The 27,977-nt window shown below is 38.9% G+C and overlaps 1 protein-coding gene across 1 annotated transcript in view; it reads left to right on the top strand.

The window, feature by feature from the left end:
- ABCA12 (ATP binding cassette subfamily A member 12) overlaps positions 1–27,977 on the top strand; it is a 144,167-nt gene that overhangs the window by 51,315 nt on the left and 64,875 nt on the right. The window contains exons 13-22 of the mRNA XM_089477824.1: positions 1,385–1,509; positions 2,704–2,877; positions 5,882–6,046; positions 7,313–7,514; positions 9,899–10,038; positions 12,079–12,198; positions 19,008–19,098; positions 23,311–23,490; positions 25,398–25,713; positions 27,290–27,404. Coding sequence (XP_089333950.1) covers positions 1,385–1,509; positions 2,704–2,877; positions 5,882–6,046; positions 7,313–7,514; positions 9,899–10,038; positions 12,079–12,198; positions 19,008–19,098; positions 23,311–23,490; positions 25,398–25,713; positions 27,290–27,404 — 1,628 coding nt within the window. The remainder of the gene's footprint in view (positions 1–1,384; positions 1,510–2,703; positions 2,878–5,881; positions 6,047–7,312; positions 7,515–9,898; positions 10,039–12,078; positions 12,199–19,007; positions 19,099–23,310; positions 23,491–25,397; positions 25,714–27,289; positions 27,405–27,977) is intronic.

The following is a 27,977-nucleotide window of genomic DNA, read 5'->3' as shown; positions in this document are numbered from 1 at the left end:
AAATGCATCCATGGCCATTAATGTGGAATCACAGTGATATCATTGTGCAGTGGGAAAGAGCCTTAGCATCCATTTGCTATTTCCAAAGTTCATTTGAAATCTTGGTTTCTAATGAATCCCAGGGTGCATCTACATTGTAGAAAGAATGCAGTTTGACACCACTTTAACTGTCACAGCTCCGTCCTACAGAATCTTGCGATTTGTAGTTTTGTGAGGCACCAGCACACTTTGGCAGAGACAGCTCTAATTGTAAAATTAGAGATCCCAGGATTCCATAGGATTGAGCTACACCACTTAAAGTGGTGGCAATCTGTATCATTTCTACAGTGTGGGTGCATCTCCAGAGAAATGTAGTAGAACTAATGGATAAATTCAACTTTGGCAATTTTATGCTGGAGTCTTTCTTTGAAATTCTTTTGTTGAGTAATGGTGATTTCAGGTCAGCAGCAGAGTGAAACATTCACCTACTAGAGTTTGAATGTTATTACATACGTCAGGGTGCATGCATTTTTTTGTATGTGTAGATGCCTGAACTGTTTTTGGCCTATGTAGACAACAGAAGGACATTATTAAAAGGTTGTGCATATATCATATTGAATAGTGAGCTGGAGAATGAGCCCCTGACAGCACAGCTAATGTTATTCATTTCAATAATAGTATTATAATACTGGATATCTACTTAGGCAATACTATTATGGACTAATATAATCAGCCATATCACTGGGGGCTCATTCACCTGCCCATAATAGCATCATCCATGCCATTAGAGTGAAGTATTTTGTAAGGCAGGAAAATAATAGAATTAGTGATTAACCTATTGCTAACAGCTAGGATTCAAATTGTGTTTAAATGGAAAATAGATGTTTTGTCTAGTGAGGATTGGTTAAAAAAAAGCAAATGGAATACATTGCTGATAGTGAAATTTACACATCTGACAGGATTTAGGGATGGGAGAAAAATTGTACATCCTCAATTGGTATTTATTCCTAAATTTATGGCGTAGAAGAGCTGGGCAACATGTAACAAATGTGCGATTATTCTGTGGACATTTTGGAAGGGATATGCTTTAATAAGGGTTTAATAATATCTTTGTTTATTATTTGTACATGAATAGAAAATGTTCAGTGGAAGAACTAGTCTAATTTTGAACACCAGTGGCCTTAAAATGATTCAGCTGCTTCAGATTTCTCTTGGCGCAGGAATGCAAAATAATTTGTTTTTTTTTTTTAATGGAATAAATCCTTGGAGTTCTTTTGCATTGAAATGTACCACATGGTGACACTCTTGAGGCATTTTTTCTTCTTTCTGAATTCCTACTTTAAGTACTCTGTGTAAACAGTGTGAAGCCTGGAAGAAAATAAAAATTTTAATTTCTGTTTTAAAGACACGTTAATAGATCTGTTCAGAAATGTAGATGGACTCAGGAACGATCTCAGAAGTGTGGTAGGAATGTCACCAGAAAGTATTAAAGCTTTGATGGAAATACCGCTTCAAGAAAACAGAACACAGGCAAGTTCATTATGAAAGCTATTATATACTTAGCTGACTTTTCCTCATTCAAGACTCATAATACCATATGCACACAAAAGTGGCCGTTAATATGGAATCATAGTGATATAAATGGGCTCTTGTTTCATTCTCAAGTGAGAAAGAAAAATTGCAGATTTTTTTCTCCTATTGAGTATGATTATGAGAGTTTTTGCTCATTACTTTGTTATCTTTTGCATTATCTCCCTGGGCCCAACTCTTCATTTTTGTGCAAAAGGCAATAGTTTTGCAACAAAAATGTATTTCATACAAAATATAATTGGTTTGGTCCAAGATCGTTATATTTTGTGCAAAACAGAGTGGCTTGCGCATAAAAACGTTTTTTAAAACAAAAATGGTAAGAGGTGAAAAATTTTGTGGTGTTTGACAATGTTTCCAGCAAGTCCTTTCCCAAAATGGGCATGAAAAATTGACATCCCTAGTAAACACATATATTCACACGCATTCTTATGCATGTAGAAATATAATTGTGATTGCATGGCTGAGATCATTCTGTAGCCTATGTTTCTTAGTGATCTTTCCATTCGTGGAGTATGTTCCTTTATAATTCAGTGGTAACTTTTCAGCTTACAGTATATCTTGTTAAAAATTATGGATGGACACATGGTGTGACGCCGTGTCCATCAAAATAAAATACAATGCTTATACATAGATGAAAAGGTCTTCAGATGCCAGCTGCTACTAAAATAGAAGTCCTTATTGTGATGAAGGTTTTGGTAACAGCACAAACTGGCTGCACAGAACAGGTCGAATTAAAATTGTAATCACCTGCAGAAAACAAAGTGGTGCTTTCCAGAAAGTTCAACTGTTGTTTTTCCATATCAGTGTTTATAAGGTGCTCCCTTCTATGGAGCTTAGTGAAAACCCTATCTTGCCCTTAAGGAAAATGTCAGGTAACAGTAGCTGGTGGCATGTACACTCAAAGGAACAGAATCTTTTAGCTGGTGTTCTTGCATGTAAAGACATTAAGGAAACTTCCCCTATATACTGACTGTTGTGGAAAGAATGGCATCTACCGCTGTTGCTGCTGTGTTGTGTCAACCACTTTGGAAGGTGGCTTTGGTCAATGTTCTAAAAGAGAGAACTGCCTAATTTATCCTCATTACTGAGAGAATTCACTGTTTACAACCCTGCTTTTTTTCTGTGCCAATACAGCTGATTTTCCAGATACTCCAGCTGGAGTCCTGCAACATTGATGCTGCTGATGCTAAGCTGGAAGTTGTAGCAAAGCAGTTCTGCAACTTATCACTCACAGAAAGGGCTGACAAATCTTATCTCTTGGGAGTCACATTTCTTCATTACCTGGATGTCTACAGCTTTGCATACAAGGTATGCATCACAAATTGCACTTTCAAAATATATTTCTAGTATAGGGATATGCATACATACACACCACCTTATATGTTGTGAGGACCAGCATGGTGTAGTGTTGTGAATTGGACTAGAACTCTGGGAGACCAAGGTTTGAATCCCTACTCAGCCATGGAAATCTGCTGGGTGACCTTGGGCAAATCATATACTCTGAGCATAAGAAGAAGGCAATGGCAAACCTCTTCTGAATTAATCTGACCAAGAAATCCATAGATTAGTGTCTCTATAAATCTCAGTTGGCTTGAAGGCACATAACAGTCACCTAAATGTCGTCTATGTATTGTCTAGACTAACATGCACATTTTCTGCTCTTTTGTATATCACAGGAAAGAAAGCCAAACATTCACGTAACTTAATTTAATGCCCTGTGTTTATGGTATTTATTTATGTTGTTGGTTCTCACTTACGCGTGAGGCTCTCAGACATTTAGAATACATCAAATGCTATCTGGAAGAAACTTAATTTATAATTAAGCTCTGCTCAGTGCTTTCATGTTACCATTATTGCTATAAAATCTATTGCTGTGCCTCCATGGTTGTATATTTTTGAAGATTCAGCCCACGGCAGAAGATTCTTAAATAAATGACTTTGTAGAATTTCATAAAGTAATGATTAACTCCAGTCCAGCTCGAAATTGCAGTGAAGCACTCAGAGTTATAACCTGAATACTTAATTACAAAAGTAAATTAGGTATATAACTACCCCCCCCTTCCACACTGCCACATCTCAATAAACAACTGTTTCCTTCACCCCCTGATAATTAGGACTGGAACATTTCAAATGTCTAAATTCCTGTATTTACTCTGTTCTGCACTTATAGTGAATGCAGTCCAAAAGAGACACTTTTATTGGGCTTCTAAGAGCTCAGAAGGAAAGCAAAATTCACCAGTCTTATGTAAGGTACTTGTCAGAGTCACCCTTCTATCTCATTGCCATGTTAAGTTAGGCCTGCCTAACCATGTTGTAGCCATGTTGGTAGCACAAATGTATGGGGAGGGGTGAGCAGCTCTGGGGGGTTGTTATGTGAGAACCAAGTTCATGTAGCTGCTCGGTACTGTGTGGGAAAGACTGTTGAAGATGGGAGGGAGGAGAGTTTGAAGAGGTTGTAGAAGTGAAACTTAGCTTGTTGATATAGATTTGGCAATGACTCGCTTCTGTGCAAATCTTAACTATCAATAAACTTGCTGTTTTCATCCATGAGGTGTGTTCCTTGACTTAGAGACAGGGCACTATAGTACTTAGGCAAAGGTTTCCTAAGGATCGATCCTTATGTACAATGGCAGATCAAGAGGTGGTGCTTTTTGTATATTGTAATTTGCCTGATGAGGGCAGAAGGTAGCTTGTGTGTGCATGGTTGCTTCAAGTTGGACTTGATGGTATAGGTCAGAATAAATAGAAGAAACTCACTTCAGTCTTGTCTTCTTGATTCTGGCCTTATATCCTTAGATTTTATTCCTTTTCTTGGAAGGCCTTAATAATAAGGTTAACATTCTCAGACTTATCCATACTCCTCTGCTGAAGGACAATGCTGTGGTTTGGATGAATACCTCCATTTGGCAGTAGACTTGCCAGGTCCTCTAAAGTTCAGATCCTTATGTTCACCTGGAGACAGATTCAGGGATGGTTACTCACAAGTCAGGAACAGAACCAGGAAAGGCACTTGGTAGATTGGGAGAAGACCCTAGTTGTGATTGGTGCAGCAGTAGTGGCCAAGGAAGAGAGCAAAGAGTGAAAACGTTCATTGAGCAAACCTTCATCACTTGGGTCAGTGGGCATGTTCAGCTTGTTGAAGAAAAGACTGAGTAGTGACATAATTATACTCTTTAAATACCACAAGGGCTGCCAGAGAGAGGATGGGGGCAGACTTATTCTCTGCTGTCCCAGAGGGTAGGACCAGGTCTAATGGTTTGGAATTAGAGGAGAGGAGATTTTGATTGAACATTACAAGAAACTTCTTAACAGTAAGAGCACTTTGGCAATGGAATCAATTGCCTAGAGAGGTCGTGGGATCTCTTTTTCTCAAAACCATAAGGTTGTGAGTTCAATCCCAGCAAAAGGGCTCAAGCGTGACAGGCTTGCATCCTTCCAAGCTTGCTAAAATGAGTACCCAGCTTGTTGGGGTCAATTAGCTTACAGTTGTAAACCGCTTAGACACTGCTAGGTCAGTATGAAGCGGTATATAAATGAAGCTTTTTGTTTTGTTTTATTTCTCTGAATGTCTTTTAAAAGAATCTGGACAGCTACCTACTGGGGATGTTTCATCTGGAGATCCTGCATTAAACAGTGGGTTGGATTCAAGGGCCCATGAGGCTCCTTCCAACTCCACGATTTAAAGACTCTATATTTTGCTTCACTATTGGAGGAGGTATGAAAGTGCTATATACCCATGAGGGCATGGCAGGGGAAACTCAAATTTCTGACAAGGGGCCCTGCATCTTCAACTACACTATGAATATCTTCAGTATCTTATACTGTGCTACAAGAAGAGTGTAAATGCTCATCTGAAAACTTTAGATGCCCTTGGAATTATTGTCAGGAAGTGGGGAATGCTAAGGTCCTTGGCTGCCTACACCAAATGCTGCTGTGAAGAATGTGTTTTACTGTCCCAGACTGTTAAAATGCAGAACCATCTTCCACTCAATTGTTTTTCAAGAATGTGTTTAAACAACGTATCTTCAAAAACGTTCTTGCCCTCTCTAAAGCCAAGGTGATTTTCAGAAAATGTGTAATCAGTTTTCAGCAGGGATCACTTGAGAAACAAGTTGTTCTCCTCTGCCTGAATTTGTCTCCAAAACCTCTCTAGCCAATTTGGTCAGGATTTTTGTAGTCTGAAAACCTTTTGATCAGCAAATGCTTAGTGCTCCCATTGAAATCAATGCACTCCATTTTGCCTGGATTGTGTCCCTTGTAAGCAAGCACATTTAGTTTTGACTATGATATTTATGCCTCTTGTCTATTCTAGATGTTTCTCCCCAAGGAGTTACAAATTTCTCTGGATCAGGTATTGGATCTTCTGAAAGAACTGGACCACTTCAAGAAAAAGATTGCCTCAGATGTTCGTCCACTTTTAGATGCCATTCATTCTCTTAAAAAACTGCGTCAATCAAGAAATGCACCACTGTCTAAGGTTCGTTTTCCCTGCCCAGTAGGCATACAATAAGATGTTCCACTTAGCAATCTATTTGTTGTACCCTGGACCAAGTGACGTTTCCCAGTAGTCTTCATAAGCAACACTGTGGAGAGTGCATTGCAGCAAACTAAAGTAACTGGGTGCTACAAGAACATGGATAACAGTGGCTAGGTCACATTTTTGCAAGAAGCATCACAGCTGTTCTACAGTAACTGGTTGCAATTACTATGAGCAACATAAGGTTTTGAATTAGACCATTCATCCATTTAAGCCTGCCAGCAATAAAATCAGATTTGGGGAGCTGAGAGACAAAGCAGTGGGTGGGAAGGTAGCTGGTGGGTATTGAAAAGGCTTTTCACTTGAGCTGCTTTGAGGAGAACATGTGGGGAGGTGCCAGAGCAAAGCAGGGTTTACATGAGAGGAGGGATGTCTCACTGGCTCAGGTTCATCAGGGATTGCTTTGTGTGAGTCTTATCTCCCTTCATTTTTTTCTACATCTCCTCACTAAAATGGATTGCAAGCCTTCAGTATAAAGGAATCTATTTCCAGAAGGACAGCTGTGGTAGTCTGCAAAAGAAAAATGGAGTATAGTAGTAGATGTATGGTTATAGAGGGGAGAAATTGTAAGCAGTGAAATCAAAGGGAAATGAGATGCAAAATGTGTGAATGAGAAATATGTTAAAGTGTGTGTGTGTAAAAATTGGTCCAGTGTTGATAGTAACACAGTCATTCTGGCACAGGCGAGCTAATTAACACACTGGTAGTGGGATAAAACTTTGCAATCTCAATTCAGTAGAGATTGCAGCAAGACGGTATTGGTACAAATAGCTGAATACTACCCCTTTGGGAACATTACAAGCATCAAAATATAAGTACAGTGCAACATAAAGCTTTTGTTCACCATAGCTTTGTTTAATGTACCTCCATGCTAAGCAGAGGAAATAACTATGCCAGCTATCAATTTTGTTGCCTTTCTTAATAATTTCTGTAGTTACTGTCAACATACAAAATGCTCTGCAGTTTGTTACTTCATCATCTTTACATATGAATGTTTAGGAAGTCAAGGTAAGATAAAGAGATTTTTCTAACTGACCTTCATGAGCCAGTGAAAGATTTTAATATGATTTTAACTTAACATCCACACACAGAACTAACCATTTTTACACCCATCCTGGCTTCTGATGATGTCAGTGATGTCAGTATTATTTAATGTATATCTTTGAATCTTTATTCTATCAACATACTGTCCTTTTGCTTCCACAGGCACTTAATCAGGCAAACAACCTAACCACAAATACAGGAATATTTAAAACCATCTCGAAAGCTTTCTGCAACCAAGAAATGACTCCTTTGTTTTTCCAATCTTTGTTGCCTGATTTTGAAGAACAGAACATTTACTATTCGTCTGCACAAGATGAGCAAGTGCAACGTATTATGAAGAAATATGGTATTCCTCCTGATTCAAGTGAGTACTTAGTCAGATTGTAAGTCAAAGCACCTTGAAAAATCAGATGACCACAATCCAGCAAAATGATCAAGAAGAAGTGGGTTCCAGTTAAGTCTCCCTAAAGTCAGTGTCATTTGAGATAGTTTCACCTTAGCCTCTTTTCACTAGGATTTGTCATAAACAAGAATATGTGAAATCAGTCAGTTACTATCTCTAGCATTTTCTGCTCCAATTCAAATAGTCTTGCTTGTCTGAACAACCTCAGTCATTGGGGTCTTTGCACCCTCACATTTATGAAAAAAAACAATTGCACAAAAATGTGCATTGTATGAACAAGCCACCACATGCTCAGTAACTAGTTGTACTAGATGTGGATGAGATTATGCATTGGAATGTGCCTCCAGTTTGTAGTCATCTTGTGCTGAACCCTCAGAAAAGAGCATCATTGGTCTATATCAGTTCAAGCGGTGCTGTCAGCTAAAGCCTTTTGCAGAAAGTTCCACAAGCCTTAGCTTTTCAGAGATTCTGGATGCAACCTCAAAGTCTGCATCTGATCCAGTGGGAACAGAGGCATAGCTTAGGTTTCCCATGAAAGAGCTAAAGTGCTCTTTAATATCATGACTGAGCCACAGAGTGTTAATCCGCATTCACATGGTTGCAATCTCTATATGGTTACAACCTCCACACTTCAGTTTAGGCCCAACTCTTGTTCATACAGCATTTTATGGTCAAAGGAATTTTGATACCACTGGTGCATACAGAGCATGTCAGTCTGTATAAAGAAACCCGAATCCTTCTAACCACTGCAAACATGCATTCATGATATTGTGCTTACTGGCACCAATAATTTAACCTGAGTGATGCACAAGAAGCAAGTTAATTAGTTCTAAATGTATCTAAGGTCTTTCCTTTCCCTTCCCTTAATTTTCAGCCACTGGGTGACCTTGCTACCTTGTAAACTAAACAGAGGTCAATGTGATTTAAATAGATGTTTTGAAATAATTGAAACACAGGCAATTCTCTGAAGATGCCAGCCACAGATGCTGGTGAAACGTCTGGAAGAAACTCTTCTAGAACATGGCCACATAGCCCAAAAAACCCACAAAAAACTATGGATGCCGGCCATGGAAGCCTTCGACTTCACAATTCAATAAGAATTTATTGTTTATGTGTCTGTCACTGCTTGGTAATTTATTCCAGAATTGCTCTCTTTCTTGCCTCAAAACACTTAGCATGAAAGCTATTTTAACTCTGTAGCAAGTAGGTAGCTAGTAGAAATTTAGAATTTCTAACAAACTTAGAGACTGTATGCGAGCTTTACAACTGTTTATAATGAGAAAATATGACTTGTTAGAAAATACAATAATGCTTGATAAAGGTAGAAGGCAGTAGGAAGACCAAATTACTATCCTGAGTCTGAAAGATCTGAGAAAATCTGTTGATAACATTGATGGGGTCACTATAAGTCAAAGTTGACTTGATAACAGTTATCAACAGCAACATAAATATTAAAAATCATAAAAATAAGGATTTCTATTTATCCTTTTGTTTCAAAATAAGGTGAGCAGGGTTTTATTCCTGTTCATGTTAGCATAACAGCAAAAGGATGCAAGAAGGAGGGGAGCCACTGTTTTGCATCAGATCATATCTTTTCCATGTGGAGCAGGTTAGTCCAGTTGCAAAAGATTTCAAGTAGCAGTGCTGAAGAAGACCAACCTCAGAAATTCTTGAGTTGCCATTCAGTCCTGTGACAAGACTTTGTTAACTGACTAATGGTTTGGCTTGGTTTGCCATTTTTGGATTTTCGTAGTGGACCCCCCAGCCTATGTGAGATCAGATTGTGCAAAATATGGATCTATGAATGGATAGAACTGAAAATGTAAAATGTAAAAACTGACTTCACAAGTTGCTGGCTTTTGAAGATTTGTTGGAAAGAAATGCAAACTTTGAACCCTTTCATGGGGAAAAGTTTATATCTGAAAACTGAAGCAATTTAGGCAGTAGCTGAAGTGGCTTTAATACATTGCCAAATCTCAAGTCCCCAATGAGTTTGGCTTTTGTATTCAAAAAGGTCACTGCTTTTATTTCGAGGAGTTGTTTTTTTTTTTTCTACTATACTGACATTGGCTCCTCTGAGCTCCAAAAGCTCCATTTAACCTTAAACAGAAGGGGTTTTTGCTAGAACAATAAAAATCTTGTTAGCTGAGTTCAGCAGTGGGAGATCTTTGGGGAGGATTAGCTTTGTCAAACAGCATCACATCAATATGTGAAGACAAGGCTTCCTTGGGATTCTACAAGAATCTCCTACCCTCTGGCAAGCATCCTCTTTCAGACTTGGTACATCTGTGTTATGTGTGCTAATTTACTCCTCTTGTGTTTGTGTTTGTTTATCATTTCTGTAGCACAATTCTGCTTATCATTCTTTCTGGACTTGGTTAGAACACCTACAGGGGCATTAATTTGGTCTTTCCTAAAGCCCATGCTGCTTGGCAAGATTCTGTATACCCCAGACACCCCAGAAACACGAGCAATCATGGAGAAGGTAATGTCACGCTCAATAAAATCAATAGTTCTTGGTGATTACAAAATGCTTGGTACTTACAGCAGACACCAATTAGAAGGTTGTTTCTTCAGTAACTTGGGAAAGTGCAGAATTCGTAATGCTAATGAATCTCCAGAATATGTGACTTGGTTGACAAGAGGCTTTGCTACTCAGAAGGAATGCCCCCTGTGTTACTAGGAAAGCCTGTTTGCAGGAGATGTGGAGAAAAGGGAAACCACTATTTTTCCACCTCCATATATCCTTCTGCTCTCAGAAATGTGTGTGCTTTGCATAGGCTTTGGGAAGAGAGACCAATCATGCAGCTGAGCTGCACATAGCAAGGTGGGTCCTTTCCCCAGGCAGGACTGAAATGAAAGACTTCACTCAGCTCCATCTGCAGTGGATATAAAGAGCTGCCAGACTGCTCAACTATAAGTTGATCTCATGCAAAAGTTGAGGACAAGTTTTCAGGCCCAAATTATGGATTTTGCTGTGGATAGGTCAAGGATAAAACTTAAGGGCACATAGCAAAGGATCTAAAGGATGAAGCAAAGTAAAACAAAGTCAAAGAACTTACAAAATTCTAGCAGATAAGACTATGTGCTTAGTCTTAAGGCTGGATGAATGAGGGATTATAGAGGGTAAATGCTTCCAGGACAGATTATACTCTTGCTTTTCACCAGGGGATGGTTCTTTCTTTTAAATAAGAGATAAGATACAGTACTTACATTGACCCACGGATAAGTCGACTCAGGTTTTTTGGGCCAATTTTTGACCTAAATTTCTAGACTTATACACGAGTATATACAGTAACTTCAGCTGCATTGCCATTCATCTTATGATTTTATTTCTAATGTGTATAATGATGTTTTCTGTTACATTTGTTTCATACTTACTGTGTGAAACAAATTTGGCAGTGTAGCATGGGGCTTGTTCTAGTTTTCGGGGACAGGGCTAGTGTATTCTGTGGGCCCTCCTTTTGTGGGGATTCCCTTAAGGGACCTTGGGATGCAGTCAGTAAGGCTGAGACCACCTTATAGGCTGTTGGCCAAGCCTCACCACCAGGTGACAGAGAATCATACAGTGGTGATGTGCCCGCATATATTCAGTGATTGCCACTCCATGTCTTACCTCCTGCAGCTGGGCCAGAGTTGGGTACCATTGACTAACAGGTGGATTAATTTAGAATAAATCTGGTCCTCATGCCAAGCGACACTATACAGATGTATGAGCAAAGTTGGGCCTTTTTTTTATCCAAACAAACTGTGTGTGTGTTTGGTTCTCCTTGATCCACAATGACTTTTGTGCAAGAATTGCAAGCTTCTATTAAGCCCTGGTGGTGCAGTGGTTAAATGCCTGTACTGCAGTGACTCACGCACAACCCATAAGGTTGCGAGTTCAATACCAGCCAAGGCTCAAGCTCGATCTCTTTAATAACTCTGTGACTCAAATCCAATGCATACCTACTTATCTGGGAGGACACCCTGCTGAACTTCACTAAACCTAATCAATGGGATTGCAATATTAAATTATATTCCTGTGAATACTTGCTTGAAAACAGTGGGGTAGTGAAGCAAGGGTTTGCAGAGGCAAACAACCAGGAGTATCATTCTCTTCACACACACACATGCACACACACAATCACGAGTGATGTTAATACCCAGCATGTTGGGGGAAATTCGCTTACAGTTGTAAACCGCTTACAGACTGCTTAGTTCAGTATGAAGTGGTATATAAATGAAGCTGCTATTGCTATTGCTATTCTATTAAGCAAAATGAGAACACTCTCAAACAAAGCAAGTCCTCAGAAGTGAAGAAATACGTACACATTTTGATTGCCAAATTTGCTTCGAAAACTACAGTTGCCATGTTAACAGTGCCCACTTGCTTTTGTGAATGGGGTGGCAAATTAAATCTGGGATATTATGAGTTTGACTAAAACTTTGTTTTGAGAGCTTTGTCACATTAATTTACTTAATTGCCTGGATTTTTTTTTTACCAACTCTTCAATTTGTTCTGTTTTCTTTCATTTGTTAAAAGTCTAATTCAACATTGAATCTCATGGCTGATTTGACAAAAAAATCCCAGGAATGGTTGGACAGTTCTCCATTGCTCATGGACTCACTGGCTATGTTAAATGAAACTATTCCAGTAGTAAAGGTATGAAATATTTACTTCACATCTTGTTAATAGAAAGTGTTGTCTTTGTTTGGTGATAGCTAACCTGCAGGTCTGGATGAATAGTTATGCATGGCATCTGACAGTATAGGATTCCAGGTATGCTGCCCTATTTTGGAGCTCCCTAGTATGAAAAATATTAATTCCTGTGTCAGGTCTGTCCAAATACATGTGGAAACTGGGAAATATTCTTTCTCTTCTTCACAAAGAAGAAAGGAACTTTGCCTAAATATCCAGACTTGGAAACCTTTAATATGCCAGGGGACTGTTCATGATGAAGACTAGATTCATTTGCCCTACTGTCAGAACTAATGCTTTTTCCCCACATATTTCTTGAATGGAACGAACAGTATCTTGATCTAAGTATGTGAACTGTGAGGTGTGTGTGTGTGTGTGTGTGTGTGTGTGTAGAAGAGAACAGAATTAAAATGATCAGCATTTGGACCTCAATCCCCCCCCCCCCCAAAAAAATATGGCCATATAAATAACCTCCCTGAAACTCAATGGACTGGGTTTTATGGGTCAGACAGAATTTTTTGTATATTGTTAATGCATATGGCACTAGTGCAGACATTTTAAATGACTCTGGAGCCCAATTTTATCCTTGGCATCTGCTACAGATCACCTCTCTTCACTCCCAAGGCTCCAGAAAACAAAACAAAAAAACCCCACCAAAAATCAGAACCGAAAATGACCAGAAGTAACTTCTAATTTCAAGAAAGTCTTTAATTTGGGTCTTCTGGGCATGCTTTGTTTGATATGAGAATTGTGCTTCTTGGGGTATAGTCCGCATTGTAATGAAACAGGTTCTTGTTGTTTTAAAATAAAAATACCCTGGAGCTGGTGGAGACCCTCAGTGACGTATAAATAGAAAGGAGAGACATATGGAGCTCTTGGGCTGCATGTTCCCCAAACCTGTCTGGAATCATAAATTTAAATAAGAAAAAGAACCATTAATTTCCCAATAAACTGCCCAATTAATCAACTTAGAATATATCACTATGCTTATGCCAGTGTCATGCATTCCTAAAGCTTCTCAATATTAATTTAGTTCACCTATATGATAGTCCTGCTGTATTATAGTTCATCAGTTTCATTTCCCTGTATTGTAAAATTAAACATTCACTTCAGTATGTTTCTAAGCTGCTCAGAGTATCCACATACAGTACAGAGAATTCCCTTTATTCATATAGGCCCTACAAAGGGCAACCTTGGAAAATGCTTTGGGAAGTTACTGTTAGTGAAAATTGTTGTTACTTGCTTTTTGATTAAGATGGGCTTTGGGGACTCAGATGCACAAGCTTTTTTATTGATGTTCAAGCCCAGTATAAGTAATCACTTCTAAAGACTAGCCTAGGATAGGATTGCCAGATCAGCTGTATTCTCTTCTCTAAGATTTCACAGCCACAACTTGAAATCAAAGGTGGGTCTCTGTGAGGCAGCAGAGGCAAAAACTGCTTCTGAACCTGTTGATTGTGTACATGGAATGAAGGCAATCCAAGTAAATGGGTGCAAAATTTGTGTGAAAACTAGCTAGGCAGCCCAGAGCCATGGAAGAACAACAACAATTCTAAACATATTTTTTTACAAGCAGAAAAATGCACCCAATAGCTGCAGCAGTTGCAACCATTCATACTAGTGATCCTATCACACTGCACTTTTATAGCACTATTATTCCACTTATATTGCTGTGGCTGCCTCCTGTGGAATCCTGGAATATGCAGTTTAGGGAGGGGCATTTAGCATTCTCAGCCAGAGAGCTCTTGGCCCTCACTAAACTATAAACTCCAGTATTCTATAGCAGTGAAAGTGGAATAATAGTGCTATAACAGTGTAGTGTGATATTGACTAGGACTTTAATCCAGCAAAGTCTTACTTACAGAGCACATGACATATGGGAGTTTTTCCAGTCCTCTGCACTGCTGTGGAAACTTGTGGAAGGTTCATTAGCAGCCTGCAGGGAGTTCTCTCCCACAGGTCATGTGCACTAGCTACCAGGTCTTTGTACAACAAGAAGAGGAGGTTGATCTCCTCATTTTGTTCCTGGCACAATACATATACCTTCATGGCCCAAACTATGAATAGGTGGAAATGGTGCCCAGGTCTTATGTCCACCTCATATATGAAAATCACACTTTCCCCTGAAGTGCTGCTTATGTGCCTGGAAAGTCCCCGAGACTTCAGCCAATATGTGGAGACCTGGCCACCTAGTGTAGATCCTGTGTACATGAGAGAGCCCTTTCTGCTGTCTGTACATCAGTGTTCCTTTTCTGTATGTTATATCATTATCATTCATTACAAGCCGTTAGTAAAAAGGCTAAACAAGCTTCACTTGATAATCATTACCACAACCAGTACACCACTACAAAGAAGGTGATGGTTTTCAAGTGAATCTTGTTTAGCTTCCCCCCCCCCCCCAACTGTTTTTAATTAACTGTGGAGGTACAGCTTTCCAACTAAATCTCTCTAATCTAAAATGTAGTCTTAACCTGGCTGTGATTTTATTCTTTTGTATGGTTGTGAGACTATATTTGTGAAAATTTGTGTTATCACCTCTAAAGGCAACTGTGATTCTCCTGCAGATCTTTCATTATCAGAGTGGTGGTGGTGGTGGTGGTGGTGGTGGTGGTGGTTGTTACTTTGCACCTTTCCTATCTTGCCTGATTTCCCCCACAAAATTATATAACATAGTTGTCTGGCTCTTGTCTAAATCAGAGGTGGACAACTTGAGTGACTCTGGAGCCCAGTTTTATCCCTGGCATCTGCTACAGATCACCTCTCTTCACTCTCAAGGCTCCAAAAAAAAAAACCCCCACCAAAAATCAGAACTGAAAATGACCAGAAGTAACTTCTAATATCAAGAAAGCCTTTAATTTGGGTCTTCTGGGCATGCTTTGTTTGATATGAGAATTGTGCTTCTTGGGGTATAGTCCTCATTGTAATGAAACAGGTTCTTGTTTTAAAATAAAAATACACTGGAGCTGGTGGAGGCCCACAGTGAAGTATAAATAGAAAGGAGAGACATATGGAGCTCTTGGGCTGCATGTTCCCCAAAACCTGTCTGGAATCATAAATTTAAATAAGAAAAAGAACCATTAATTTCCCAATAAACTGCCCAATTAATCAACTAAGAATATATCACTATGTTTATGCCAGTGTCATGTATTCCTAAAGCTTCTCAATATTAATTTAGTTCACCTATATGATAGTCCTGCTGTATTGTAGTTAATCAGATTCATTTCCCTGTATTGTAAAATTAAAAAACCAAACACATATACACAGCAATACCTCATTGAATAGGATAATTAACAAATCAATATTCCACCATCATAAATTCATTAAAGAAACCACAAGTACGTATGAAAAATGAGGTACCTCAATTCATCTTGAAATAAGTGCATTGATTCAGGGAGCGTGCAATAAGGCCAGCATTTATTTGGTTTAAGGTAGCTGTTACGGACTAATTTTTTAATCAAAAGAGGCTGATTTGGCAATTTTTATTCATCTTCAGACACCTTTAAAACATACAGTCCAACGCACATCACTCTTGTCCTTGGTCTTGTAGCTTTATGTGCTCAAATCCAATTCTTGAGGAACGCAGTTGCTCATGTGTGGTGGCAAAATAGACCAGTTCCATTCAGAACTGGCAGGTTCCTACAGTGTTCTCTTGCATATAGGTGTCTTCTCTTTACACATGGAATTGATCACATCAACTTGTTATCACCATTCATTATGCTCTTTTAGCTCGCTAAGTTCTGGATCCAACATGACATTGTTTGTCAACCTAGAGTTCTTTCCTACTGACTGTTGGGTGGGGGGAGATTTTCACATTACACATAACAACTATAACTTTGTGGTGTGAATCATAGCACCATGAGTCCACTTTATCTGCTGAGGCAACATCATATGGAATCATGATATTTTCATTTTGGTGAGGCACTAAAGCTTTCTGGCTGAAAATTTTAAATATTTATTTATTAATTTATTTCATTTGTATGCTACTTTTCTCTCAGGAGGGAACCAAGGTGGCTGGCTCCCAGATTAATTTTAAAAAATCACAATAAAAATTCAAAACAGTTAAAATAATCTAAAAACAGTGTAAAATCATCACATAGAAATATACAAATCTAATAGGTAAAAAGGTAAAGGTAGTCCCTTGACTAGTTGGAAGCAACTGTAGAGGGCAATGCTCATCTCCGTTTCTAAGCCAAAGAGCCAGCATTTTCCAAGGACTGTTCTAGTGGTCATGTGGCCAGTATGACTGCACTGAACGCTATTACCTTCTCACCAAAGTGGTACCCATTTATCTATTTGCATTTATATGCTTTTAAACTGCTAGGTTGGCAGAAGCTAGGGTTAGTGACAGGAGCTCCCCCCATCATGTGGCACTTGGGCCTCGAACTACCAACCTTCCAATCTTCTGATAATCATAACTGGTGTCTTAACCACTAAGTCACCACATCCCTACCACAGATCTAATAGGCACAACCAAAACACAGCTGCCACCACCCCCACAAAGCCACCCTGGCATGATTATATATTAAATGCCTGCTTAAATAAAAACATCTTAGCTTCCCAACAAAAGGCAAGCAGGGAGGGGGTCAGTCTAGCTTCCTGCAGAAGAATGTTCCAGAAGAGAAAGCCTTCCCCCAAAGATCTTAGTATTCTAGAAGGTTTATATTGAGAGATATGGTTCTTCAAATAATCTGGACCTAAGCCATAAACTGCAAATCCTAGAATTACACAGGATGGAAGCATTGTAAAGTGCTATCAAAGTGGTATGACTATGGTCTATGAAAGTACCCCAAGAAGAGGGGCACTAATAACAAGGTTCTGTTCCAAACCTTAAATGCCCTAAAGGCACCAGATTTCATCTGATAGAGGAACCTAAGCAAAGTCAGCCTTGATTTGTACTTGGAATGAAACTGCCAAGGAATACCAGGTGCTGTAAGCTATATCTCAGAGCAAGGAATTGGCAAAACCCCCTCTGAGTATTCCTAGCTACTAGCTCTCATATAAGAAATGAAAGAAGCAGCACTATAGCATAATAAGCTAAAATAAACTTGCCTTTTAACTTCAGGACTTCTTGACAAGTCTAAACTCAAATTCAGAAAGCTGATTATGGCTTTTTTTCTGCTTCCTTCTGATGCCAGGTGCATTTTGAAATAATGCTGCCGTTCCCTTTTTTTGTTGTGCAATTTCATCTAGTCTTCTATCAAGTGATGTCTTTATTAACTCACAAAGGAAGAGAAAGTGTGTGTGTGTGTGTGTGTGTGTGTGTGTGTTTGGCAGAATTATTTGTAAAGGTATTCCCTTTTGACAAGGTTATCAAGTCATGTCCGACCATAGGGGGCAGTGTTCATCTCTTTTACTAAGTCAAAGAGTCAGTGTTGTCAGAGACTACTCTGTGGTCATGTGGCCAGCGTGATTGCACAGAATGCTGTTTACCTTCCCATTGGATTGGTACCTATTTATCTATCTGCATTTGCATGCTTTTGAACTGCTAGGTTGGCAGAAGCTGGGACTAGTGATGGGAGCTCACCCCATCATGCGGCACCCAGGCCTTAAATTGCCAACCTGCCGGTCTTGCAATCAGCAGAGTCAGCATCTTAACTACTTGAGCCACCACATCCCAATAAGAATTATCTGTAGCTTGCGAATTTATTACATCCTTTAAAGTAGTCAAAGTTAGCATAACACACTCCATATAGGAAGGTTTGCATGGAAATTTCAGAGGTGTTATACATTATACTTTTTGCAAAATGGAAATTAATTTCAGAAAAGCACATGTGTTTCATAGTATTTGAGTGATGGGAGGGAATTGTTTACTTTTTGTCCCAGATATGCCAGTCAAAAAACCCTTATCAAACATGCACATCAGGATTGTTTAAAGTACTTTTAAGATGGATTTGGAATGTGAATTCAGGCATTAACTAGTCGTGGCAAGATTTGTCTGGGTCTCAGGTCAGTTTATACTGTAAACTGGACTCATTTAAAGAGCGATGGAATCACATATACTTTCTCATCCTGCTTTTGTGCCATTCGAACTCCACCATTCATCTCTATAAGGATTCAAATTCACATGTGCATATCACTAAACCAGGTTCAAATGAAACAGTGTGCACCCCTAGACTTATTTAGAGAAAGTGAGCTTCAGAAAATTGTTATGTGACTACCAATTGACTCTGGTTTTTTGTTTTGCAAGACTTATTTGGAGAAGGTTTAATATTGTCTGTCTCTAAAGTTGAGAGGATGTGACTTGTCCAATGCCACATAATGTGTTTTCATGGCTGAGCAAGTATTTAAATCCTGCTTTCCCTGAGTCCCAGTTCAATGTTCAAATCACCACACCAAGCTGACTCCCTGTACCTGCTTTCATTTTAATCTGAAATAAATGTAGATACATTACAGGGAATACAGAAACTGGGTGCACTGGGGATTTCCTTCAGACTGCCATTTCCCCCCAACACTGGGACCTAGTTTGCTAATGCTCATGACTTTCCCTTTATTTCACCTGTGCTGTATAATTAAAATACATAGAGTTAATCCTGGTATAATCCACACAGTGGTCAGTCCCACTGCCTGGTCCCAATCCCAGTCCCAGTCTAAACTAGGCTCTGCTCCTGTACTTCAGGAGCAGTTCAGTTTTGAACCACAATGCTCAGTGTTTCAACCTTTCCTGTGAACTTTCCTATTTTGACAACCATGGGTCTGATTTTGAAAAGTGTCTAAATACATTTGATTTTCAGTTTTTAAGCAAACTGTCATTTGCTTATCATGTCATTTGATAGAATACACTGAGGAATCCTTTTGTCCAAGTGTTCATCAAACTCATGGTGGAGCTGGATGCTGTTGATCTTCTAAACCAAATAGATGAATTGGGTAAGTTGTTTTACACAATGATCCTATGAGGAGGAAACTGCATAGTAGTAGTGGTGGTGGAAGGTGAAGACCTGTAAGTAAGGATCTGAAAGAAAATGGTATATGAGATGCTCATTGTATTTTAGTTTTTTTTCACTTTGAAGTAAAGACTGAAATTATATTGAAGAATAAGATGAAAGTGGGGAGTGCCTTTTCAGGAGTTAGGGATAAGACATTATCACTCACAGTACTTTATAAAATACTTTCCTCACACCACTGGCACTTGTTCTTACATACCAAACACAAGATTTTGTGATGTATAAATACATCAGAAAGGTATATTAAGGAACAGACAAATTCTACTTTGTTTTTAGTCCCTCACACTCTTTCACTCTCTTGCCTTCAAACTATGTGAATTTGCATAATATATTTCATTTTGCACAATATATTCCCATTGTAGAATTTGGGCCTGGGGAACATGCTGACTTAACAATAAGATTACTGAATGGTAAACTGCATCCTTGGGGTGTGTTTCCTAATTCTGTACAATTGAAATAAAATGACTAACTTCACAAAGCTTCATCTCAGAGTGACAAATGCACTAAAGCAGCAATTTATAAATGAAGTTTCTATTTGGAAATCTTGGTACCTAAAGATGAGAAAAACTAAAGGTTTGAAGTATTTTTGTAATATGGTTGTACAGAGTCAGGAAGAACCATTGCCTTTAGGCTGAGGTGGTGGAATCAAGTGATAGCAGAGATATTGTGTTAGTCAACAGTAGCAAATTTCATACACATTTGTTTATCTGCTGATTTTTCCCTCCCTCCCTCCCCATAAAATTTCAGACCCACTAGAACTACCTTTATCTCCTCTGCTCCATCCATAGTGGAATGGATTAAGCACAGCTTCTCAGGGGTTGTTCTCACTATGATTTAACAGGATCTCGGTCCGGTTGAAACCACAATGGTTCCCACTTCATTCGAATACCTGAAACGATTCGGAAAGGGGGGAGCATGGTTTTTACCCAAAAAGACACTGGTAAAATGGGGTGTTTTTTGGGCTGAATCGATTTATTTGGAAATAAATCTATTCAACCCAAGTGGGAACCAAGTGGAATTGAATCAGATTTAAATCTGCCTTGGTTCCCACTGGTAGTGGCTTTCCTGGCCATACCTCCATGCTCTGTCCTTGGTCTTTCATCCTCCTGGGCTGCCTCTCTCCTTCCGCCATGGCGTGCCTCAGTCATCCTGGCCTGCCTCTCTCCTTCTGCCCCAGCCTCTCCTCCATCCCCGGTATGGCCAGGAAGGACGGAGGGAGACATGGCAGGGCAGCCGTGGCTGTTGTTTCCTGCACTGATTAGTGAAACCGGTGCAAACATAGTGGGAACCACGTTGTTTGCTGAACCAGTTTCAGGAATCAGTGCAGGAAACGAATCAAGAGGTAAGTGGGAATGAGGCCCCAGTTTCACTTTAGCTCTGTATCTGTGGACTACCACTGGCTGCTGTACTATTCCTTTGGCATGGAGAGCAAAACACATTTTCATTGTTAAGAGGTGAGCTGATCTGACCACCTAGGAGCCTATTGCTGTCTCTGCCTGTAGGGGAAGAGTATCCTGGGGAAAGACGAAAGTAATTGAGGCTTTCCCAGAATATATTTGCACTCCTTTTTAGAGCACAAAGTCTTTATGAGTCTTTTGAGGGTTTTTGGGAGAGCATGATTCCCCATGAGACGTTTGTCAAACAGCTGCTATAGAATATGATTATGCAAACTGCACAGTCTCTGATGGCATACATTTGAAATATTGCTGTCAAAATCTGGCAGAGTGTGTGTGGTCTGAATTTCATTTAAAAAAAGAACTTACACTTAAAACTGTTGCTTTTATATTTATGTACATGTCAGCAACAGTGATCAGCAGTAACTTTTTAAGTGTGTACTTGCTTTAAAAATGACATGTGATATTTTTGTATACTGGAACATATGAATATATCTTTTTTCCTCTACACACTTGTACATCAGTAAAGGTAAGTATTATGTGTAAGGCGATCCTGAAATGTACACCTTAATTCATTTTTTTGTAATTGGTTTCAGAGTATTTTAATGTGGGTGTCTTAGGCCTGTTCCGCATGGGCATAAAGTATGGACTGGGTCCGTATTAGGGTTAGAAAGGGGCGTCCCTTCTGGACGCCCCTAACCCTAATATGGACCCAGTCTGTACAAAATGGCGGTTCCCGTTCCACACGGGGGCCGCCGTGTCTACGTAGTGGACGCAATGCGTCCGCACGTCGCGCAGCACATATGACGCTGCGAGTGCGCCATTGGCGCCTCATGGCGTCATATCCGTGCTGCAGAAAGAAGCGCCATTTTGGGGCTTCTTTTTGCTCTGTGAGGGAGCCGCGTGGTTTGGCTTCTGCGGCTTCCTCGCGGAGCAACCGGCAGCGGCACGAGACTGGCCGTTTTGGGCAGTCTGTAACACGCCTTAGATTTTCTTGTCCATGCTTTTCTTAAATCATCATTGTACTCATGTGATTATTGTTACATGTGAGCTTATAGATATTAGTAATTATTAGCAATTATTGTCATGGTTACTAAGTGTGCTTTTATGCATTGCTTGAATCTTTTACAGCTGAAATTTGTATGCTTCTATTATGCTTAATACCCCAATTGGCTATTGCTACAAGTGAAGGAGGTAGTAACTACTGTAAGTCTGGAGCAGTTTAAGAAAATGTGATCAGAATTATAACCTTAGGCCATTTGCCTGTCACACTAAATTCAACCAATTCTGGAATCTCTCTCTCTCCCCCCCCCCCCTCTCTTTATGTGTGTGTGTGTAAATAGGTGTCATGCATTGTTTTAATCTAGTCTGGCTACTGGAGTATGGTGATCTGCCATAATAATATAACTGTGACTTGAAGGTATAGAAATCAATATATATACACCATCAAAAGAATTTAGCTTCTCCCCTACTCTTTTTATTAAATCATTCATTAACACATAAACTATGTTAACATAAGATATACAGTATGTACATCAAAAATATAATCCCTTGTGAAGCATATATACAAAGCAAACACACACATACACAAACACACAAAGGAATTTAGTTTTAAAGGTTTCATTGTGGACTCTGCTCAGTGAACTGGAATCTACAAATATACAATATCTGTATAGACAGAGAGAAGGCAGATTAGGCCTTCGCATGTTTACCTCTTCCTTAGCCGTAAATCTCTTTTATCATACTATGTATAAAAAAAAACCCTGGAATTCTCCTCTTGTCCTCCTTTGTCTTCACCCCTGAATGTGGCAAAAGAACATAAACCAGTAACAGAGGCCAGAGTGTCCTTCCCTTCATCCTTCAGTCATCAAGCAACTGGTAGATGGAAGAGGATGCTCTTTTTGGAAAGATGTGGAGAAGCAAGGTTTCAGCTAGCCCTTCTTCTTTGGAGAAAATCTAGTGCTAGGATGGCATTCTGCTTCCTGTGTTGCTCTGTTTCAGAGCTACTGTAGGCTCACTCCTCAGTGACTTGCACTGCACATCAGTTATGAAACCTGTCCTGTGTTTCAGAAAACTTCAAGAAATGTTCTAAGATGTATATTCAGTACATGCAGGGGACTGGCCAGGTTCATTGGTCCTCATATGAATGACAAATGAACCCAGAAATATATTAATCTCTCTCCCATAGCCACGCATTTTAGAGGTGACTCAAAAATGGTTAAGAAGCTTCCTGTTCAGGAAGCCTTGCCTCCCATTTCTTGTCATCTCACTGAGAAACCTACTACTCAAACTTTGAAGCACACTATGAAAACCATTGGCCTAGGACAGCTACTGAAAACCACTGGTCTAGTTGTCACTGAAGGGGTGAACCTGGTTGTGGACAATACCAATTCATTCTGCGGAAAGAGAGAGAGAATGAGAGAGAGAGAAGATATAGCTATGTATATGGTTTCCTTTTTGTAGAAATCTATATGGATGCAAACCAAACATTATTTTCTGTATGAGAGGATGTGCATGTGTATTTCAGCTGACTTTCATCTACAGTCTATAGATACAGCTTCTCCACTCAAGTGAGTACCAGGACATTGATGATGATTAGATTTCTTTGAGCCCTTATTAGTCTGTGATTAGAGTCTATTAAACTAATTTTTGTCAATTTTTAGCTGTTCTTGTGACCTACAAAGGAGAGTCACACATTATAATTCATAGGCTAAGCTTTTCTTGCTTCATTTCCCCACCAGATGATATACGTTTGGAGCTACAGAACAATGCTGACATCATAAATCAACTTAGCACCTTAGCAGGATTAGCAGTGAATGTCTCTTCATGTGTTTTGTTCGACCGCATTCAGTCATACAAGACTGTAGAAGAAATGGAGGTGGCAGCAAAAGATCTATTTTTGAAGAACAAACTTTTAGGAAGTAAGTAGTGTCATCTGACCTTGGGCTTGTCTGCTGGAGTAACATCATTTTCAACCTGAAATCAAGATCAGGCATTGACATACAATTCTTTCTAAGCTTGAATTGAGAGTGTCATGCCTGTGGTTTTGAAGTACATTATTCACCCCATCCAATCTGACACCCAGTGGCATGTGTTCCATTATCATCCAGTGACAACATTTGCAACAAACAGATTGCCTAAGAACACATACACATGCCAAAAAACTGCTCAACTCATTGTGGCCTTCTATAAATACTGCACTCTGTTGTAAGAATGGCTCTATGGAGCTCATATGTTTCTTATTTGTACACAGGTCATGTGTGATTTAGATGTACTTCTGAGTCATTTCTAAAATGCCAATTTTGATTTTAATTCAATTTTAATTTTTTTTAAAAATTTTAATTTTGTCATTCTTTCCCAATGGAAACTAGCTAAACCAGAGATTGTATTTGGACTAAACAAAATGTTTTGTGTATGTGTGCATACTGTATATAAGGGTAACAAACTATGCGTTGATTTTTACCAATTTAGTTCATTTTGTATCCTGATTGCCATAACATTCAGGGATGTGAGTAATACCCAGATATGCCAATCCATTATTATTATTATTATTATTATTATTATTATTATTAGCAGCTGACTTAACTTCTTTAAGATGCTTTGTCTTGTGCTTTGAGAATCAATAGATGAGGTGCCCATTTTGCTAAAGCACTTGTAAGATCATAAAATAAAGAGTGTATCTTAATATATACAATACTGTACAAAACTGGAGCATTAAGCTTAAACTGAGAGTTGCAGGGATGTGGAAGAAGGTCCCAAAACATTAGTGGATCTCCATAAGCTCAGTACTGGACCTAAGCTTTAGTGATCAGATCACTACAGGACGATTTATTTTGAGTCATTTTATGCTGAGTGTAGAAGTACATGTTAAAAATGAAGCAAAATCTTTGGGCTGCCAAAATTACTTTTTAATTGCATATATTTCTGATGTTATTTTTTCCATGCCATCTTTTCTGTATCAAAGCAAATCCCACCCTTCTTAACCATTTCAGTGTTACCGCTTAGTCAGTGTATTTCCCAAGTAATAAGCTCTACCTGAGTTAATTTCTTTAAGGTCTCATCAAATTTTTTTAAAAGGGAAGAGATTTCATAGGGAAAGGATTTTAAGATCTGATAGTTAATTATAATGTTGTAATTGCCCATTTGATTCCACAGTGTCTAAATAGCTGTGTAGTTCCACCATATGTGGTAGAATGACCCTGGGCAACACACTGGGAATGTGTTCCCCTGAGCCTCAGATTGTTGGGCTTTTTTAATTTAATTGTTGCTGAACAAATGTTTGATCAACAAACTTGTAAGGTACTTGAAAAAAATGAAAAGGCAGACATTCTGCCTGAAGCTATAGAGAGTCAGGGAAGCAGAAAGGAAATCTTTGTTGGCCTTACAAGAAATATGGATGTCTTTTGAGGAGTAAAGGCTAGGATGGAGGGTTGAGGAAACCAAGCTTAGAAAAACTGTGTTGACTCCTGTTTGTAGGTATGCTTGCATAGCAGCCTAAATACCCTAAAGGTATCAGATCCTGTCTGATCTTGGAAGCTAAGCCCTGGTTAATACTTTGACGAGAGATTGTCAATAATTATCAGGTGCTGTATTCTATACTTCAGAAGAAGGAACTGGCAAAGCCACCTCTGAGGATTCCTTGCCTAAGTAAGCCCTAGTAAATTAATGGGGTGTCCATAAGTTGACAGGCAACTTGAAGGCACATGCACACACAGGTCTGTTTGCATCCCAAAATTTTAAAAGTTGTTATACATTTTTTTCTTGCTCTTCACCATATGCCAGTAGATCTGGAAAGGTCAAAATTCTCTCTCTTTCTCAATTTTTAAAGGTGTCATTTTTAAGTTGCCATCAAACAGGACAAGAGAAGAGAGAGCAATTCCTGGTGAAATTTCCCTTCCACCCCTAGTCAATTACACCATTCGCATGAGCAGCAAGATTTCCCAAACAACAAGAAGAATACGGGAAAAAATCTGGACCATGGGCCCACATAATTCAGCATCACAGAGCCAGATCTACAGTCGAGCATTTGTCTACATCCAAGACAGCATTGATAGAGCAATAATTGAATTACAGACTGGAAAAAGTGCTGAAGAAATAGCTGTCCAAGTTCAGGCTACACCCTACCCTTGCTACAATAAAGACATGTAAGTCTTTCACTGGACCATGACTGTAGAGTCTTTCATTTCTTAGTGGAACAAGAAAATGGTTTCAACGTTGCTAGTTTCATTAGGAAATAAATACTTCCCACTTTGATCAAATCACAGTTACCTATGACAAACCATGAATACATGAGACCTTCATATCATGGGTTGCAGTCCAAGTTGGGAGGTCTATTAAAACCACAGTTTGATTATTTGAACACAATGAGCATTTGAACTTTGATTTAAACCATAGAAAATTTGACAAGCTGAATGCACATAGTTTCTTTTTAGCTATTTCATGCTTTTAGAAGACAAGTCAGTATAAACTTTAATTCAAAAACCCCACCTGTTTTGAAGATGGGACCTGCATCCTATAACATTTATTTGTCCATTTCTTAAATTGAAAAATAGCATCATTTTTACTACACAGCTATCTATCATATAGTGTTTTAGTATCACAGTGTTTGCTATTTCCGTGTTCATAAGACACTGGCTTTAGGCCTACCGTAATTGTTTTGTTCACTAATGGATCCATATCCAATGTTAACTATACAAATTCGTGTATTAATTAGGCTTTGTCAAAAATGCCCAAGTTCCATTTCATTGGGACATAGCTCCATATAAATATATTTAGGTTTACAATTTTATCAGCTCAGTTCTGTGTCTGTGTATCCAGATGTTATCTAGATAAACTTATTATACCTCATTAAATATTTTAATGTTAGACAGATATTGAACTAGGCTTCTCCTCTTGACAAAAAGCCCTTGCCCTTTTTTGTTCATTGCCCGCAGAAAAGTGACAAGCTCTTTATGGATGGTAAAAGTAAAATTTTCTCTTTTAATTGACATTTATTTTTATATCATGTTTCACTTGTTTCCAAATGCATTAATTCTAATCACTTAATAAGTATGGTATAGGTTAGTAGCAGATAAAGAAATAAGAAATTTCATATTGCTTTGTTTTAAGGGTGGCTTTAACTCTAACTCTGATTTTTAGACATAAACTTTATTGTGGACCTATAAGTCAAGTGACCTTTTTCAATAATTATCTTTTGTTGTTAATGTCTTCAAGTCACCTCTAACTTATGGCAACCCTATCACAGATTTTTCTTGGCATGTATTCAGAGAAGCTATGACGTTGCCTTCCTGTAAGGTCAGCAGTGGGTTTCCATGGTGGGATGAAATTCAAACCATCATCTTGCAGTCCTACTCCAATGCCCAAACCTCTACACCACACTGGCTTCCATATATCTTACGTATGGACCTCATTTCTCAGAAAATTTTAGTCTGAGTTTGATAATGTTCCAAGAATATATGGAGGCCCACTTAGTTCAACTTGGGTCAGTACAAGGCCTATGAGATCTGAAAATCAATAGCTGTCATTTTCTGCCTTATAACAAGGCATTTTTTTCCGTTTACTGTTTCCTAGATGATCCAAATGTTTTTGAGTTATAGTCCATGTTTTCAGGGGAAACATTTTTGTAGTATTCAAAGGCTTTTATTTTGAAAATCATGTTAATTATATTTCCCTAAGCCAACATATTTACATTCAGTTAAATAATTGCTTCGCTTTTTGCAGGTTCCTGATTAGCGTGACCTTCTCTCTCCCATTTACACTGATGGCTGCTTGGATACTTTTCATTGCCGCTTTTGTGAAGAAGCTTGTTCAAGAAAAAGACCTGAGGCTTTATGAGGTAGTCTAAAGTTTTGAGTGTTCACCATACCTTGCAGCTGTACCTGCTTATTAGCCTTATGAAATTGGATTGCCTGGGGGGAGAAGGATCCAGTATACAGTGTCCCTTAGCAACAGCAGCTCCCATCTAACTTGTTCTCAAAGGCTGACAGATAAGCCACTTATTTAAAAAACCCTACCCTCTGACCTGCTCTCCAAACAATTTATACAGGCAAATGCATTGAGAACGGCTACTGAATAAGACTATAGATGCTGCTCTTGCAATGCAGTCTCATCTGTACAGACTTAATTTCTTAAAAGAAGGAATTAGATTGTCCACAGGACTGCAGACTTCAGTGGATATTGCTAGTCCTCCAGAAATATAGGGAAGCAGACTTGTGGGTAGCTATAGAAGAATAGGTTTGCCAGAACAAAAGCCTTTTGATTTGTTTCATTTTACTGTTCTTTTTCTCTTCAGCTTAAACACTGGTGAGTTGTTATTCCAGATTTCCTTGCTGTTGTACCTCTTCCAGAGTTAGATTTCCCAGGTGTCCCATTCTGAACAGGATGTTCCATATGTATTCTTCAACTTGTT

This window comes from Sceloporus occidentalis, unplaced genomic scaffold, assembly GCF_023333645.1.
Source record: "Sceloporus occidentalis isolate IW3139 unplaced genomic scaffold, rSceOcc1.0.p SCAF_12, whole genome shotgun sequence".
Classification (NCBI taxonomy): Eukaryota; Metazoa; Chordata; class Lepidosauria; order Squamata; family Phrynosomatidae; genus Sceloporus; species Sceloporus occidentalis.
This window is presented reverse-complemented; position numbering and strand designations above follow the sequence as displayed.